Here is a 16,586-nt window from a genome sequence, read left to right as displayed (position 1 = left end):
CTTTGGGTGGGGCTCGCAACTTAATACCAGCGAGATGTTCTGGATAGATATCTCAAGGTGGATGATTAGTAAGTAGATGTTGATGAATAACGGTATACTTGTCTTGGCATACTGTCCATTACTATTGAGCCTCTAACTTTCAATTAGCATAATTAGCATTGTGGTGCGTTTATAATTCTGTCAATTGCCCAGCTGTAATTTTTTCACCCAAGCATAGTTGGTTATCGTCTTTTGGGAGAGAGACATCACTAGTGAACATCATGTGACTCCGGTTCATATCACCATCATTGTTTACACCTCCATCATTTACTGCTTTCATTTACTTTTTCGTTGCAGTGACTATCACTTTTCCCGCTTGTGTTTTGATCCTTTGCAAACTATAAGGCCGGAGAGATTGACAACCTCTCTGTACTCGTTGGGAGCAACGTTATTTATTGTGTGTGCAGGTCCACGTCTTCTGTTAGCGCCAGGGTGAGAGACACCTACTTGTTGATCCTAGGAGTCCTCATGGTTCAATAGACCTTACAGTCTCCGTGTAAGGTAAAACTTGCTGCTGACTACATCTCAACCTTCCACTTGGGATAACCAGAGGAGCGAGAAGTATATACATCATCTTGTCATCAGCGTCAATGCGTAACGACCACTTTAGAGTAACATGAATGCGGGTTATGGCCATAATTAAGAACCCATAGAGACAAGGGGACAAGGTTTTGGATAGGCCAAGTCAGTCAGAAACAGGCATGTGGGTGATCCGAACGCCCATGAATTTTCCATTTTGTAAACGTTTACCACCCGCGCTGGCCGAAACTTGCGTCGGCCGCGCACGGCTTGCACTATCTCGGTGGGTCAAATAGCACTGGTAGCCCACGTGCCCACATGGCTACCGCATCCTTTCTGGCCCACCACCGCTCCCCATCCCTCTCGATGCTCTTTTCCTCTAGAGCACAACTTTGCTTGTCCATTTATCCCCTTCCTTCTCATCTCCTATCTCGAGCACTTAGCACCTGTAGCGAGCACCCAAATCATATCATCAGAGAAATCACCCATGTCCCCATGTGTCGCCCCTTTTTTTGCATCAAGATCGGATTGAGACAACGCTGGCAGTCGACCGCCCCGGTGCGTTTGCCGCTGATGCAAGGAGTGTTGGAAATATGCCCTAGAGGCAATAATAAATTAGTTATTATTATATTTCTTTGTTCATGATAATCGTTTATTATCCATGCTATAATTGTATTGATTGGAAACACAATACTTGTGTGGATACATAGACAAAACACTGTCCCTGGTACGCCTCTAGTTGACTAGCTCGTTGATCAAAGATGGCCAAGGTTTCCTGGCCATAGGCAAGTGTTGTTACTTGATAACGGGATCACATCATTAGGAGAATCATGTGATGGACTAGACCCAAACTAATAGACGTAGCATGTTGATCGTGTCATTTTGTTGCTACTGTTTTCTGCGTGTCAAGTATTTGTTCCTATGACCATGAGATCATATAACTCACTAACACCGGAGGAATGCTTTGTGTGTATCAAGCGTCGCAACGTAACTGGGTGACTATAAAGATGCTCTACAGGTATCTCCGAAGGTGTTAGTTGAGTTAGTATGGATCGAGACTGGGATTTGTCACTCCGTGTGACGGAGAGGTATCTCGGGGCCCACTCGGTAATACAACATCACACACAAGCCTTGCAAGCAATGTGACTTAGTGTAAGTTGCGGGATCTTGTATTACGGAACGAGTAAAGAGACTTGCCGGTAAACGAGATTGAAATAGGTATGCGGATACTGACGATCGAATCTCGGGCAAGTAACATACCGAAGGACAAAGGGAATGACATACGGGATTATATGAATCCTTGGCACTGAGGTTCAAACGATAAGATCTTCGTAGAATATGTAGGATCCAATATGGGCATCCAGGTCCCGCTATTGGATATTGACGGAGGAGTCACTCGGGTCATGTCTACATAGTTCTCAAACCGCAGGGTCTGCACACTTAAGGTTCGACGTTGTTTTATGCGTATTTGAGTTATATGGTTGGTTATCGAATGTTGTTCGGAGTCCCGGATGAGATCTAGGACGTCACGAGGAGCTCCGGAATGGTCCGGAGGTAAAGATTGATATATAGGAAGTCCTGTTTTGGTCACCGGAAAAGTTTCGGGCTCATCGGTAGTGTACCGGGAGTGTCGGGAGGGGTGCCGGGGACCATCGGGAGGGGTGTCACGCCCCAAGGGGTCTTATGGGCTATGGGAAGAGATAAACCAGCCCCTAGTGGGCTGGAATAAGTTCCCACTAAGGACCATAAGGTTTGAGAAGGAAAAAACACAAGGTGGAAAGAGTTTCCAAGTGGGAAGGTGGAATCCTACTCCAACTAGGATTGAGTAGGACTCCTCCACCTCCAATTTTTGCCAAACCTTGAGGGTTTGAGGCTGCCTCTTCCCTCCCCCTCCCTCCTATATATACTGAGGTATTAGGGCTGATTTGAGACAACTTTTGCCACGGCAGCCCGACCACATACCTCCACGGTTTTTCCTCTAGATCGCGTTTCTGCGGAGCTCGGGCGGAGCCCTGCCGAGATTAGATCACCACCAACCTCCGGAGCATCGTGACGCTGCCGGAGAACTCTTCTACCTCTCCGTCTCTCTTGCTGGATCAAGAAGGCCGAGATCATCGTCGAGCTGTACGTGTGCTGAACGCGGAGGTGTTGTCCGTTCAGCACTAGATCGTGGGACGGATCGCGGGACGGTTCGTGGGACGGTTCGCGGGGCGGATCGAGAGACGTGAGGACGTTCCACTACATCAACCGCGTTCACTAACGCTTCTGCTGTGCGATCTACAAGGGTACGTAGATCGGAAATCCCCTCTCGTAGATGGACATCACCATGATAGGTCTTCGTGCGCGTAGAAATTTTTTTGTTTCCCATGCGACGTTCCCCAACAGTGACATCATGAGCTAGGTTCATGCGTAGATGTCTTCTCGAGTAGAACACAAAAGTTTTTATGGGCGGTGATGTGCATTTTGCTGCCCTCCTTAGTCTTTTCTTGATTCCGCTGTATTGTTGGATCGAAGCGGCTCGGACCGACATTACTCATACGCTTACGAGAGACTGGTTTCATCGCTACGAGTAACTCCATTGCTCAAAGATGATTGGCGGGTGTCAGTTTCTCCAACTTTAGTTGAATCAGGATTGACCGAGGAGGTCCTTGGATGAGGTTAAATAGCAATTCATATATCTCCGTTGTGGTGTTTACGTAAGTAAGATGCGATCCTACTAGATACCCATGGTCACCACGTAAAACATGCAACAACAAAATTAGAGGACGTCTAACTTGTTTTTGCAGGGTATGCTTGTGATGTGATATGGCCAACGATGTGATGTGATATATTGGATGTATGAAATGATCATGTTGTAATAGTTAATATCGACTTGCACGTCGATGGTACGGCAACCGGCAGGAGCCATAGGGTTGTCTTTAAACTAACGTTTGTGCTTGCAGATGCGTTTACTATATTGCTAGGACGTAGCTTTAGTAGTAATAGCATGAGTAGCACGACAACCCCGATGGCGACACGTTGATGGAGATCATGATGATGGAGATCATGGTGTGACGCCGGTGACAAGAAGATCGTGCGGTGCTTTGGTGATGGAGATCAAGAAGCACATGATGATGGCCATATCATGTCACTTATGAATTGCATGTGATGTTAATCCTTTTTGCACCTTATCTTGCTTAGAACGACGGTAGCATTATGAGGTGATCTCTCACTAAAATTTCAAGACGAAATTGTGTTCTCCCCGACTGTGCACCGTTGCGACAGTTCTTCGTTTCGAGACACCACGTGATGATCGAGTGTGATAGACTCAACGTTCACATACAACGGGTGCAAAACAGTTGCACACGCAGAATACTCGGGTTAAGCTTGACGAGCCTAGCATGTGTAGACATGGCCTCGGAACACATGAGACCGAAAGGTCGAGCATGAATCGTATAGTTGATATGATTAGCATAGAGATGCTTACCACTGAAACTATTCTCGACTCACGTGATGATCGGACTTTAGATAGTGGATTTGGATCATGTACCACTCAAATAACTAGAGAGATGTACTTTTTGAGTGGGAGTTCTTAAGTGATATGATTAATTGAACTAATTGTCATGAACATAGTCTAATGGTCTTTGCGAATTATGATGTAGCTTGCGCTATAGCTCTACTGTTTTTATATGTTCCTAGAGAAAATTTAGTTGAAAGTTGATAGTAGCAAACTTTAAAGAGGATTGTCCTCGTTGCTGTGCAGAAGGCTTATGTCCTTAATGCACCACTCGGTGTGCTGCACCTCGAGCGTCGTCTGTGGATGCTGTGAACATCCGACATACACGTTTCTGATGACTACACGATAGTTCAGTGCAAAATACTTAATGGCTTAGAAGCAAGGCACCGAAGACGTTTTGAAACGTCACGGAACATAAGTGCTGTTCTAAAGAGATGAAATTGTGATTTCATGCTCGTGCCCTTGTTGAGAGGTACGATACCTTCGACAAGATTCTTTGTCCACAAAGTAAAGGAGAAAAGCTCAATCGTTGAGCGTGTGCTCAGATTGTCTGAGTACGACAATCACTTGAATCAAGTGGGAGTTAATCTTCCAGATGAGATAGTGATGGTTCTCCAAAGTCACTGCCACCAAGCTGTGAGAGCTTCGTGATGAACTATAACATATCAAGGATAGATACAATGATCCTTGAGCGATTTGCGATGTTTGACACTCCGAAAGTAGAAATCAAGAAGGACTATCAATAGTTGATGGTTTGTAAAACCACTAAGTTTCAAGAAAGGCAAGGGCTAGAAGGGATACTTCGTGAAACGGCAAAACAGTTGTTGCACTAATGAAGAGACCCAAGATTAAACCCAAACCCGAGACTAAGTGCTTCTGTAATGAGGGGAACAGTCACTGAGGCGGAGCAACTCTAGATACTTGGTAGATAAGAAGGCTGGCAAAAGTCGAAAGAAGTATATTTGATATACATGATGTTGATGTGTACTTTACTAGTACTCCTAGTAGCATGAGGGTATTGGATACCGGTTCGGTTGCTAAGTGATTAGTAACACGAAATGAAAGCTACGGCATAAACGGAGACTAGCTAAAGGCGAGGTGACGATACGTGTTGGAAGTGTTTCTAAGGTTGATATGATCAAACGTAGCACGCTCCCTCTACCATCGGGATTGGTGTTAAACCTAAATAATTGTTATTTGGTGCTTGCGTTAAGCATGAACATGATTGGGTCGTGTTTATTGCAATACGATTATTCATTTAAAGAGAATAATGATTACTCTATTTTCTTGAATAATCACCTTCAATGGTTTATTGAATCTCGATCGTAGTGTTACACATGTTCATGATATTGGTGCCAAAAGATACGAGGTAATAATGATAGTACCACTTACTTGTGGCACTGCCGCTTGAGTCATGTTGGTATAAATTGCATAAAGAGGCTCCATGCTGATGGATCTTTATACTCACTTGATTTTGAATCACTGGTGACATGCAAATCATACCACATGAGCAAGGCCTTGTTTTCATTGAGATGAAATAAGATAGTAACTTGTTGGAAGTGATACATTTTGATGTATGCAGTCCAATGGGTGCTGAGGCACGCGGTGGATATCATTATGTTCTTGCTTCAATGACGATTTGAGTAGATACTAGAGTATTTGCTTAATGAATCACAAGTCTGAAATATTGAAAAGTTCAATTCTGTTTCGGAGTGAAGTTTGTCGTAACAAGAGGATAAACTATCTACGATATGATCATAGAAATGAATATCTGAGTTACGAGTTTTGGTACGCAGTTAAGACAATGTGGAAATTGTTTCACAGTTCATGCCACCTAGAACATCATAGTGTGATGATGTGTCTGAACGTCATAGCCACACACTATTTGGTATGGTGCATGCTATGATGTCTCTTATCGAATTACCACTATCGTTTATGGGTTAAGCATTAGAGACAACCGCATTCACTTTAAATAGGGCACCACGTATTTCCGTTGAGATGACACAGTATAGACTGAGGTTTGGAGAAATCTAAACTGTCGTTTCTTGAAAGTTTGGGGTTTCGACACTTATGTGAAAAAGTTTCAGTTTGATAAGCTCGAACCCAAAGCGGATAAATGCATCTTCATAGGATATCCAAAACAGTTGGGTACATCTCCTATCTCAGATCCGAAAGCAAAGTGTTTGTTTCTAGAAACGGATCCTTTCTCGAGGAAAGGTTTCTCTCGAAAGAATTGAGTGGGAGGGTGGTAGAACTTGATGAGGTTATTGAACCATCACTTCGACCAGTGTGTAGCAGGGCGCAGGAAGTCGTTCCTGTGGCGTCTACACCAATTGAAGTGAAAGCTGATGATGGTGATCATCGAGCATCGGATCAAGTTACTACAAGCCTCGTAGGTTGACAAGGTCGCGTACTACTACAGAGTGGTACGGTAACCCTGTCTTGGAGGTCATGTTGTTGAGCAACAGTGAACCTACGAGTTATGGAGAAAGCAATGGTGGGCCCAGATTCCGACAAATGGCTGGAAGCCATGAAATCCGAGAGATGATCCATATATAAAATAAAGTGTAGACTTTGGAGGAACTACTTGATGGTAGTAAGACTATTGAGTAAAGATGGATCTTTGTAAGGAAGACAGGCGACGATGGTGATAAGTCACTATTAAGAAAAGCTCGACTTGTCGCAAAGATGTTTCTGACAAGATCAAACAGTTGACTATGATGAGACTTTCTCACTCGTAGCGATGCTAAAAGTCTGTTAGAATCATGTTAGTAGTTGCTGCATTATTTATGAAATATTGCATGTAGGATGTCAAAATATTGTTTCGTCGACGGTTTCCATGAGCAAACATTGTACTCCCTCCGGTTCTTTTCACTCCGCATATTAGATTTGGGTCAAGTCAAACTTTATAAAGTTTGACCAAATATATATTGAAAAGTACCAACATCTACAATACCAAATATACATATCATGAAATTACCTTTCGTGATGAATCTAACAATATTAATTTGGCATTATAAATGTTGATACATGTTTCTATAAATTTGGTCAAAGTAGAGATACTTTGACTTCGGACAAAGCTAATATGCAGACTAAAAAGGACCGGAGGGAGTATGAGATACAACCATGAGGTTTTGTCGATCCTAAAGATACTAGCAAGTATGCAAGCTCCAGCGATCCTTAAATGGACTGGTGCAAGCATCTTGGAGTTGGAATATACACTTTGATGAGATGATCAAGGATTTTGGGTTTGTACAAGTTTTATGAAAAACTTGTATTTTCCAAAGAAGTGAGTGGGAGCACTATAGAATTTCTGATAAGTATATGTGGTTGACATATTGTGGATCAGAAGTAATGTAGAATTTCTGTAAAGCATACAAGGTTGTTTGAAAGGAGTTTTTAAAGGAATACCTGGATTGAGCTACTTGAACGTTGAGCATCAAAGATCTATGGAGATAGATCGAAAGTGCTTAATGGAAGTTTCAACAAGATGCATGCCTTGACAAGTTTTGAAGGAGTTCAAAATAGATCAGCAAAGAAGGAGTTCTTGGTTGCGTTGTAAGGTGTGAATTTGAGTAAGACTCAAAACCCGACCACGGCAGAATAAAGAGAATAGACGAAGGTCGTCTTCTATGCCTTAGCCGTAGACTCTAAAGTATGCCATGCTGAGTACCGCACCTGATGTGTGCCTTGCAGCAAGTCTGTTGAGAGGTACAGAGAGTGATCCATGATTGAATCACTAGCAGCGATCAAAATTTATCCTTAGTAACTGATGGACTAAGGAATTTTTCTCGATTATGGAGGTGGTTAAAGAGTTCGTCGTAAAGGGCTACGTCGATGTAAGCTTTGACACTAATCCGAATAACTATGAGTAGTGAAACGGATTCGTATAGTAGAGTAGATATTTGGAGTATTTCCGAATAGCACATAGTAGCAGCATCTATAAGATGACATAACGATTTGTAAAGAACACACGGATCTAAAAATTTCAGAACCGTTGACTAAAACCTCTCTCATGAGCAAGACGTGATCAGACCCCATAACTATATGGGTGTTGGATTCGTTGGAATCACATGGTGATGTGAACTAGATTATTGACTCTAGTGCAAGTGGGAGACTGTTGGAAATATGCCCTAGAGGCAATAATAAATTAGTTATTATTATATTTCTTTGTTCATGATAATCGTTTATTATCCATGCTATAATTGTATTGATTGGAAACACAATACTTGTGTGGATACATAGACAAAACACTGTCCCTAGTAAGCCTCTAATTGACTAGCTCGTTGATCAAAGATGGCCAAGGTTTCCTGGCCATAGGCAAGTGTTGTTACTTGATAACGGGATCACATCATTAGGAGAATCATGTGATGGACTAGACCCAAACTAATAGACGTAGCATGTTGATCGTGTCATTTTGTTGCTACTGTTTTCTGCGTGTCAAGTATTTGTTCCTATGACCATGAGATCGTATAACTCACTAACACCGAAGGAATGCTTTCTGTGTATCAAACGTCGCAACGTAACTGGGTGACTATAAAGATGCTCTACAGGTATCTCCGAAGGTGTTAGTTGAGTTAGTATGGATCGAGACTGGGATTTGTCACTCCGTGTGACGGAGAGGTATCTCGGGGCCCACTCGGTAATACAACATCACACACAAGCCTTGCAAGCAATGTGACTTAGTGTAAGTTGCAGGATCTTGTATTACGGAACGATTAAAGAGACTTGCCGGTAAACGAGATTGAAATAGGTATGCGGATACTGACGATCGAATCTCGGGCAAGTAACATACCGAAGGACAAAGGGAATGACATACGGGATTATTTGAATCCTTGGCACTGAGGTTCAAACGATAAGATCTTCGTAGAATATGTAGGATCCAATATGGGCATCCAGGTCCCGCTATTGGATATTGACCGAGGAGTCACTCGGGTCATGTCTACATAGTTCTCGAACCCGCAGGGTCTACACAGTTAAGGTTCGACGTTGTTTTATGCGTATTTGAGTTATATGGTTGGTTATCGAATGTTGTTCAGAGTCCCGAATGAGATGCAGGACGTCACGAGGAGCTCCGGAATGGTCCGGAGGTAAAGATTGATATATAGGAAGTCCTGTTTTGGTCACCGGAAAAGTTTCGGGCTCATCGGTAGTGTACCGGGAGTGTCGGGAGGGGTGCCGGGGACCATCGGGAGGGGTGTCACGCCCAAGGGGTCTCATGGGCTATGGGAAGAGATAAACCAGCCCCTAGTGGGCTGGAATAAGTTCTCACTAAGGCCCATAAGGTTTGAGAAGGAAAAAACACAAGGTGGAAAGAGTTTCCAAGTGGGAAGGTGGAATCCTACTCCAACTAGGATTGGAGTAGGACTCCTCCACCTCCAATTTCGGCCAAACCTTGAGGGTTTGAGGCTGCCTCTTCCCTCCCCCTCCCTCCTATATATACTGAGGTATTAGGGCTGATTTGAGACAACTTTTGCCACGACAGCCCGACCACATACCTCCACGGTTTTTCCTCTAGATCGCGTTTCTGCGGAGCTCGGGCGGAGCCCTGCCGAGATTAGATCATCACCAACCTCCGGAGCGCCGTGACGCTGCCGGAGAACTCTTCTACCTCTCCGTCTCTCTTGCTGGATCAAGAAGGCCGAGATCATCGTCGAGCTGTACGTGTGCTGAACGCGGAGGTGCTGTCCGTTCAGCACTAGATCGTGGGACGGATCGCGGGACGGTTCGTGGGACGGTTCGCGGGGCGGATCGAGGGACGTGAGGACGTTCCACTACATCAACCGCGTTCACTAACGCTTCTGATGTGCGATCTACAAGGGTACGTAGACCGGAAATCCCCTCTCGTACATGGACATCACCATGATAGGTCTTCGTGCGCGTAGGAAATTTTTTGTTTCCCATGCGACGTTCCCCAACAAGGAGTACTCAGGGGCCGATGCAAACCTAGGAAATTTTTGCTTCATCGACCAACTAGGAAAGCTACCACTGGCCCCCGAATTTGCTGCAACCACGCGACCAAGAGCGTTGTCCGCGGTGATGGCACCATGATTTTTGTTGCAACATCACGAATCGGTACTACAACCTCACGCAGCGAGCAGCATCCCCTCTCTCTATCTCAACTTCTCCATGATGAGCGGAGCTGCAACGGGCATGGCCGGCGAAGTTGCGTCCGTGGCCGAAGCGTAATTTGCTACATGCTTCAGCCGACATCGAATATTGCTACCACCGGTGTCACATTTTGCTACATCGCACATGGCATCATGATTTTTGCTACAACCGATGACATGGTGAGCTGCATCCCCTCTCTCAACTGCTCCATGGCGAGCGGAGGCAACCTTCAAGGCCCGCGGAGAGCTCATCCATGGCGGGGGGAGGGGCAGGGTGAGAGGGGTTTCCGTGGTCGTGTGCGGTGGTTTTTTACGTTTGGTGTGCGACGTCACAAGGTGGGAGACGCGGGAGGGACGAAGAAGAACAGGAGCCCGTTCAGATCTGATGCCTAAGATTCGCTAGATCGGACGATCCGGACGTGACCGGCCCAATCGTTGCGTCTGTCCACTGGCACAGATCATTGCCCTTTTTCTATTTATGAGGAAAATCTTGACGGCTGAAACACTTCCACACACCGGCATTGAATGACTTCACGGATGTGGATGCAGATTGGAAAATAAAATGCTTGTTATCCTCCGGATGATAACAACGACGCGTCCCACGACTGCCACACGTCCTTGCCTCTCGTCCTCTCCTGCCTTATCTCCAACATCTCATCCCCTTTGCTTTTCTCTCTCGCCTCTTTTTTTGCCTCTCAGGTCTCCGCCGCTGCTATTGCCACCGCCCTTGTTGTATGCACCTCCTCCTGCTGCCCGTGCTACAAACGGCTCCGCTGTTGCAAGCTGGACTCATCGGTCACTGCTGCTGCTCGGCCATACTGCTTCAGTTCCCCCGTGTCTCTCTGTCTATCAGTTCTCGCATTGCATCGCAGCTCTCGCTGTCGTCGTCAAGCACTGCCTCGGGGAGCTTCTGCCATGGCTATCGCGCTGCATTGAAGCACCATTGCCGCCAACACTGAATCACAGCATCCGCCCGCTACATGATAGCTTCCGTCGTCATCGTCATGCCCTGCGTTGAGCTTTCGCCAGGGCCGCCACGTGTTGCGTCGCAGCATCCACCGTAATCACGAGCGCTGCAAATGAAGCACCGTCATGGTCATTTGAGCTTCGCCGCGGCTACTATGGAGCACCTTCGGGGTTGTTGGAGTTTCGTCGCGGCTGCAATGGAGCTCCACGAGAGCTGCAATGGAACTTCATTGGGCGCCGACTGTGCTTCCATGAAGCTGCAGTGAAGCATCTTCGAGGTGTAGTTGGTGATGCGTGGAAGCTTTTCTTCAGCCCTCGGTGCTACCGTGCTACCATGTTGCAACCCCGATACATGCTACAACAAGTCGTCGGCGACTTCTTCTGGAGCTATGGCGCAACATCTCCGGCCGTCCGTCCGACGGCTCGGATGCTGCGAGGTGGCCGATGCAGGTGCCATCTGTTGCTTTCGTTGCACCATGGCGTGTTTAGAGGAGATGCGGTGTGGATTGACGACGGCCTGCTGCACATTCACTGCAGAGGAGGACGCAGCCTGGATACGAGGATCACTAGCGCCAGATCGGACGGCCGGGTAATCACTCGATTGATCTGTGGCAGCCGCCGGTTGGAAATGCCCTAAGTAAATAATTAGGCGGTGTGAGCCAGTCTGGCATTCTGGAGCCTGGAGGAGTGGACTGGCTGGCCACAGCAGCGTTTCGTCAGTAAAGAAGCAGCAGACAAAAATTCGCGCTAGTGTCAGAAAAGAAAAGAAAAACGCACGAGACAAATTTTGTTGTCAGCACGGGCCCACGCGCAGGGGAAGGGGGGGGGGGGGGGGGGTACAATAATGAGACAAGCGAGGATGCCGGGAACGTGGGTGGGAAATCCACGAGGGCCGGCTGAAAGAAAAAGGGCAGGTGCGGAACCGGAATTCCTTCCGCGCAACCGCTGCCGCGCGGGCGCAGCAGCGCAAGCGCCGCCACCCAACGCGCCCCTCGCGCGCGCCTCCTCCCTCCCGGATTCCCCTCCAAGCCCCGAGGCGACGCCACCGCCCCTAATCCAGCCATCCCGCTTCCCCGCGCCGCCGGCTCGCTCCCTCAAATACGCTCCTGCCCGCTCGGACGACAGGGTCTTCCTCTCGCCGGGCCAGGACAGGATGATGGGCGGGCCGAGCGCGAGCGGCACCGGCCGGAGGCGGAGGTGGACGCAGCGGTCGTGCCGGGCGGGAGGGGCGGGCGGGGTCGTCAGGAGGACCGTGGCGGCGCCGGAGGAGCGCGTCGCGACCGCGCCAACGCGTCGGAGCACTGCAGGTCAGCGTCCGGTGTAGTCCTTCCCTTAATTGGCGCGGCTGTTTGGATTCGAGGGCGTATTTGCGCTTCTGCTTGCTTAATTGCCTTTTATGCCTGCCTGCCTGCCTGCCTAATCCGCCTTTCTGCTTCTGGGCGATTTCGCCGGGCCGTTCCAAACGGACGTCGGTTAGTTTGTTAGCGATTGCTTCCGGTAATGGGATTGGGATGCAAGCTTGTTAGTACTAACTTGTTATGCCAGGCAGCCAAACCGAGTGGCCTTGCTTTGCTTGGTCTGTTGTTTGCATCTCTTATTAATTCCTTGATTCAGGACCAAAAAATTCAGGGAGAAACTACATACAAATTTGTCTTTAGAAAATACCACTCCTACAATTATCCTCCTTTTAGCGTTTGTCCGAGGAAAACAAACAACGAGGGAGAGATCATGCAGGATTTCACGAGAACCGGTCTCTCCGGAAAAAAAATCAAACAACATCATTCGACCCTACAATAATAATACTACTAGACTATGATTAACCTTGGGGAGCGTAGAGGACGAGGACGAGTCAACGTCGGTGTATATATGAGCCCAAACTTGGATCGCAATTCCCCTTTATTTATTTTCATGCCGATTTAGATCCATCTTCTTGGCAATTCAGATGCGCCAACAATCTAAACAAGTAAGCAAGCACAAGGATCCAACTTAATTTGGCCGCCCCTTAGGATGCTTCTGCAATTCTACTTTATTTGCTCACATTGGCATGCCACCAGTTGAGATTGATGTGACTTCGCTTGCGCGCTAATCTTTGAATGGTTCTTGGTATGCACGAAAGAAAATACACTCCCATAAAAAAAGAGGACTGCTTGCTTTGGAGTTGACCTGTTCTTGTTCTGCTTCATCTCCTGTACTGTACACAGGGTTTGCTCATGTGGACAAGCAGCGGCGTGTCTATGGACTATCATCACAAGATTCCAGAAGTAGCAGCAGATCCACGATAATACAAGATATTGTAAGTTGTTCACTTGCTCACTATTCTTCTATCAACAACATATAATAGTTCCATGTGAATATAAAATTTCTGCAACTTTGAAACATTTTATATTCTTATTAAACTGCTCCTTTGTTTGTTGCTTCATCATTCTGAATTTTGTTTCCTCGTGCAGCTTCATTCGGATTTATGTGAACATAAGCATAAGAGGTCCAGCAGCAATGCTACAAAATGTCTTCTTAGTGAACCCTTAAGAAACGAAATAGAAATCCACCATTCTCTGTCTTCCGTGATGTCAGAGTCAAGGAATCATAGTACAGCAACTGAAAAACCTTCCTTTTCATGGTCAACAGAGAAGCGTGTCCCTAGCAACAAAAAGTTTCTTCCTGCCACCAGTACTGCCTCCGATTATGGGTTGCACTACTGTCATAAACTCCATCATGGCAGAGGCAGTAACAATGCAAAGGAGACTCCAACACCAAAGGAATCCAGTGACACGTGCAGTTTCAGTTATCAATTAGCTAGAGGTGCTGGAAGATCTGATTCTATGAATATGGGACCTGCAAGTGGAAGGTGCTCCCTTGCAGAGACAATGTCAATGTTACGTCAACGCCAGTTTGGTCGCAGTCACCAGAATCAAAACTGCATCAGTGCATTAAATCGGAGGCATAGGATCACACAATCTGAAGGAGCAATCAACATAGTAAAAAAAGAGGAGACTTATAATCAGTCTGATTTGTCAACAGGAAGACACTGGCAAACTTTGTTGGATAATGCATTAGTTCGAAAAAGAGCACAGCCACCCAATGAGGAATCATCTGAACAACTATGGAGCTGTGCAAACAGTGAATCTGATAAGGCGATATGCTGCTTCTCGTCGGGTGGGAGCATTGATGGCTTGCAAGTATCTTTTTCAAGTGACACTAGTGACACAAGTGATAACTCCAATTTATCCTCTCTGGGTGCAACGCCAAATGATCAATGGAGGATGTCCTTCAAGAAGGTATTACATAGAAACTATTCATATTAATACTGATAAAATGCTTACTATGAGTATTTATGAGTATTTTCTTATGATACTATGTTGCAAAGGAGCTTTGGTTATGTCATAAATGTAGAATCAGAACGTGAGGCAGGTTTCAGTTTGCTTACTCTATTTACTCTCTCAAAATAAGCTTACTGCTATTGGTTATTTCGTAAATGTAGAATCAGAAACATGGGGCAGGTTTCTGTTAGCAACTCCTTACTCTATTTACTCGCTCAAAATAAGCTGACTACTAAGCTATCAATTATCAATACACGAGTACAAACTATTTTATTCATGTTCTAGTTTTACTTCGCCTCAAATGTGATAGCTAACATTGAGCCCCTCCTTTTGTCATATTGCAGGTACACTGTCCACTTGCTGCACGTATAAACTATATACCCCAAGCTTCCTGCAAAGAGATTGATCAGACGAGCCCAGTATCCGTTCTTGAATATCCAGCTGAAGATTTTTCCGATGCTGGAAACATTAAGAAAGATACAAAAGGTCCTCATGGTAAGCAATCTTGGCATTCTAATATTTCAGTCAACGTCTTTTTGTAGCTAATTTTGTGTTACTTTTAATGTAGCTCCCCTGCCAAGGCCTGAGCTCGTTAACTTTCCATCGGCAGATACTGATCCCGAGGTAGCGGTGGATGCTGCAGTTGATAATTACTTGTGCTCTGAGATGGAGGCTACTGAAACTGATGAAACCATACAGCTGGTTGAAGGCACCCCTTGTGAATTTGAAGACGAAGAAGAAAGAGAGTTTTGCTACTTGCTGGATATTCTAATTGCCTCTGGTATTCATGGCATTGTGGAGGATCTGCTGTACAAGGTGTGCCAGTCCCTGGACTGCCCTGCAGGCTACGACGTGTTTGACAAGCTTGAAAAGAAGTACCAAAACGTGGCTCAATGGTCAAGGGCAGACAGGAAGCTCACCTTCGACATGGTAAACTCCATACTGTCGGAAGTTCTTGCCCCATGTTTGGACATGCACCCTTGGGCAACTACCGCTACGAATATGGCGCCAGCGTGGGGCTCAGAGGGCCTCTTGGAGAAATTGTTGCAGGTGTTGACTCGTAGGCGAGAAGAGCTTGTGCCAAACGTGCATAAGAAGGAGAAACGAGTATTTGATCAAAAATGGCCGGATGTAGCAGATTACATCGACAGGGCAGGTAGGGATGTTGAGAGGATGATAAAGGATGATCTTCTGGAAGAGCTGGTTCTGGAGTTGATGTCCAACTAGTTGCAAAGCTACTGCTGAAGTTGCTGTCAGCTTTCTTAGGCCCAAGGAGGTTACAAAGTTGCTGTAGGTCACTACTTTTTGTGTTAGGTCTGTTAGGTTGATAAATTGGTTGTATTTGTTTCTTTGGCCCTTATGGTCAAAGTTCCCACCTTTAGTTTTTGGTTAAACAAGTGGTTGACACTATATTTTTTTGGGTTGAGTCACCGTGCTTGTTGTAGCATATTATTTGAGAAGATGTTTGCTGTAGGATAGGCTATGGACAAGAAGTGGTGCATTCTGTTAGGTTAGGTGAGGGAGGCACATGGACATGGTTGAAATTCATTCTTGGCACCAAAGGGGAGCAAAATGTGTGCGAGTTGTTACCCCTTTGCTGTATTTTGTCAGTTGTTACAGTTCTGTAAATCAAGTCGGTCAGTTATAGTCATCAACATTTATATTGTTATTATTTTTTATGGGAACAGTTACATTGTTATTGCGTCAACAAGAAATAAAACTCTTTGTTTAAGTAGAGCATATAAGTTTCCTTCATTACATACTCATTTACTTGTTGGAGTAGTATCTCTCTCTAGGACTGAATTTATAGTTTTGCGATTTTTGTGTAGATGCTGCTTCACTGAATATTTACTGAAAGATGTACTCTGCATCTTTTTTTGTTGAACGATGTAGGAGAATTGCATGTATAGTACCTCTGTGCCAAAATATAAGACGTATTTGCAGTTCAAAATTAAACTGTAAAACGTCTTATTTGGGACGGAGGTAGTATCAAAAAAGGGAAGGTTTTACATGATCAACATACATCCGTAAACTGGGAAAAAATAGAGAAGCAAAAATGAAATCACAGACACAACTCACTATAAATAGAGGACTGAAAAAGAAAATACGACAATTGCACACAAAACAAAGACATGAAAA

At 45.5% G+C, this 16,586-nt stretch overlaps 1 protein-coding gene across 1 annotated transcript; it reads left to right on the top strand.

Moving 5' to 3' along the window:
* Positions 1-12,071: 12,071 nt before the first annotated feature.
* On the top strand, positions 12,072-16,116 carry LOC123453019. Its single transcript, XM_045129775.1, has 5 exons — positions 12,072-12,437; positions 13,332-13,423; positions 13,578-14,405; positions 14,792-14,942; positions 15,016-16,116. The coding sequence occupies exons 1-5, from the start codon at positions 12,284-12,286 to the stop codon at positions 15,672-15,674; spliced, it is 1,884 nt and encodes a 627-aa protein (XP_044985710.1). The 5' UTR covers positions 12,072-12,283; the 3' UTR covers positions 15,675-16,116.
* Positions 16,117-16,586: the final 470 nt, after the last annotated feature.

Source organism: Hordeum vulgare, chromosome 5H, assembly GCF_904849725.1.
Source record: "Hordeum vulgare subsp. vulgare chromosome 5H, MorexV3_pseudomolecules_assembly, whole genome shotgun sequence".
In the NCBI taxonomy this organism is placed as follows: Eukaryota; Viridiplantae; Streptophyta; class Magnoliopsida; order Poales; family Poaceae; genus Hordeum; species Hordeum vulgare.
This window is presented reverse-complemented; position numbering and strand designations above follow the sequence as displayed.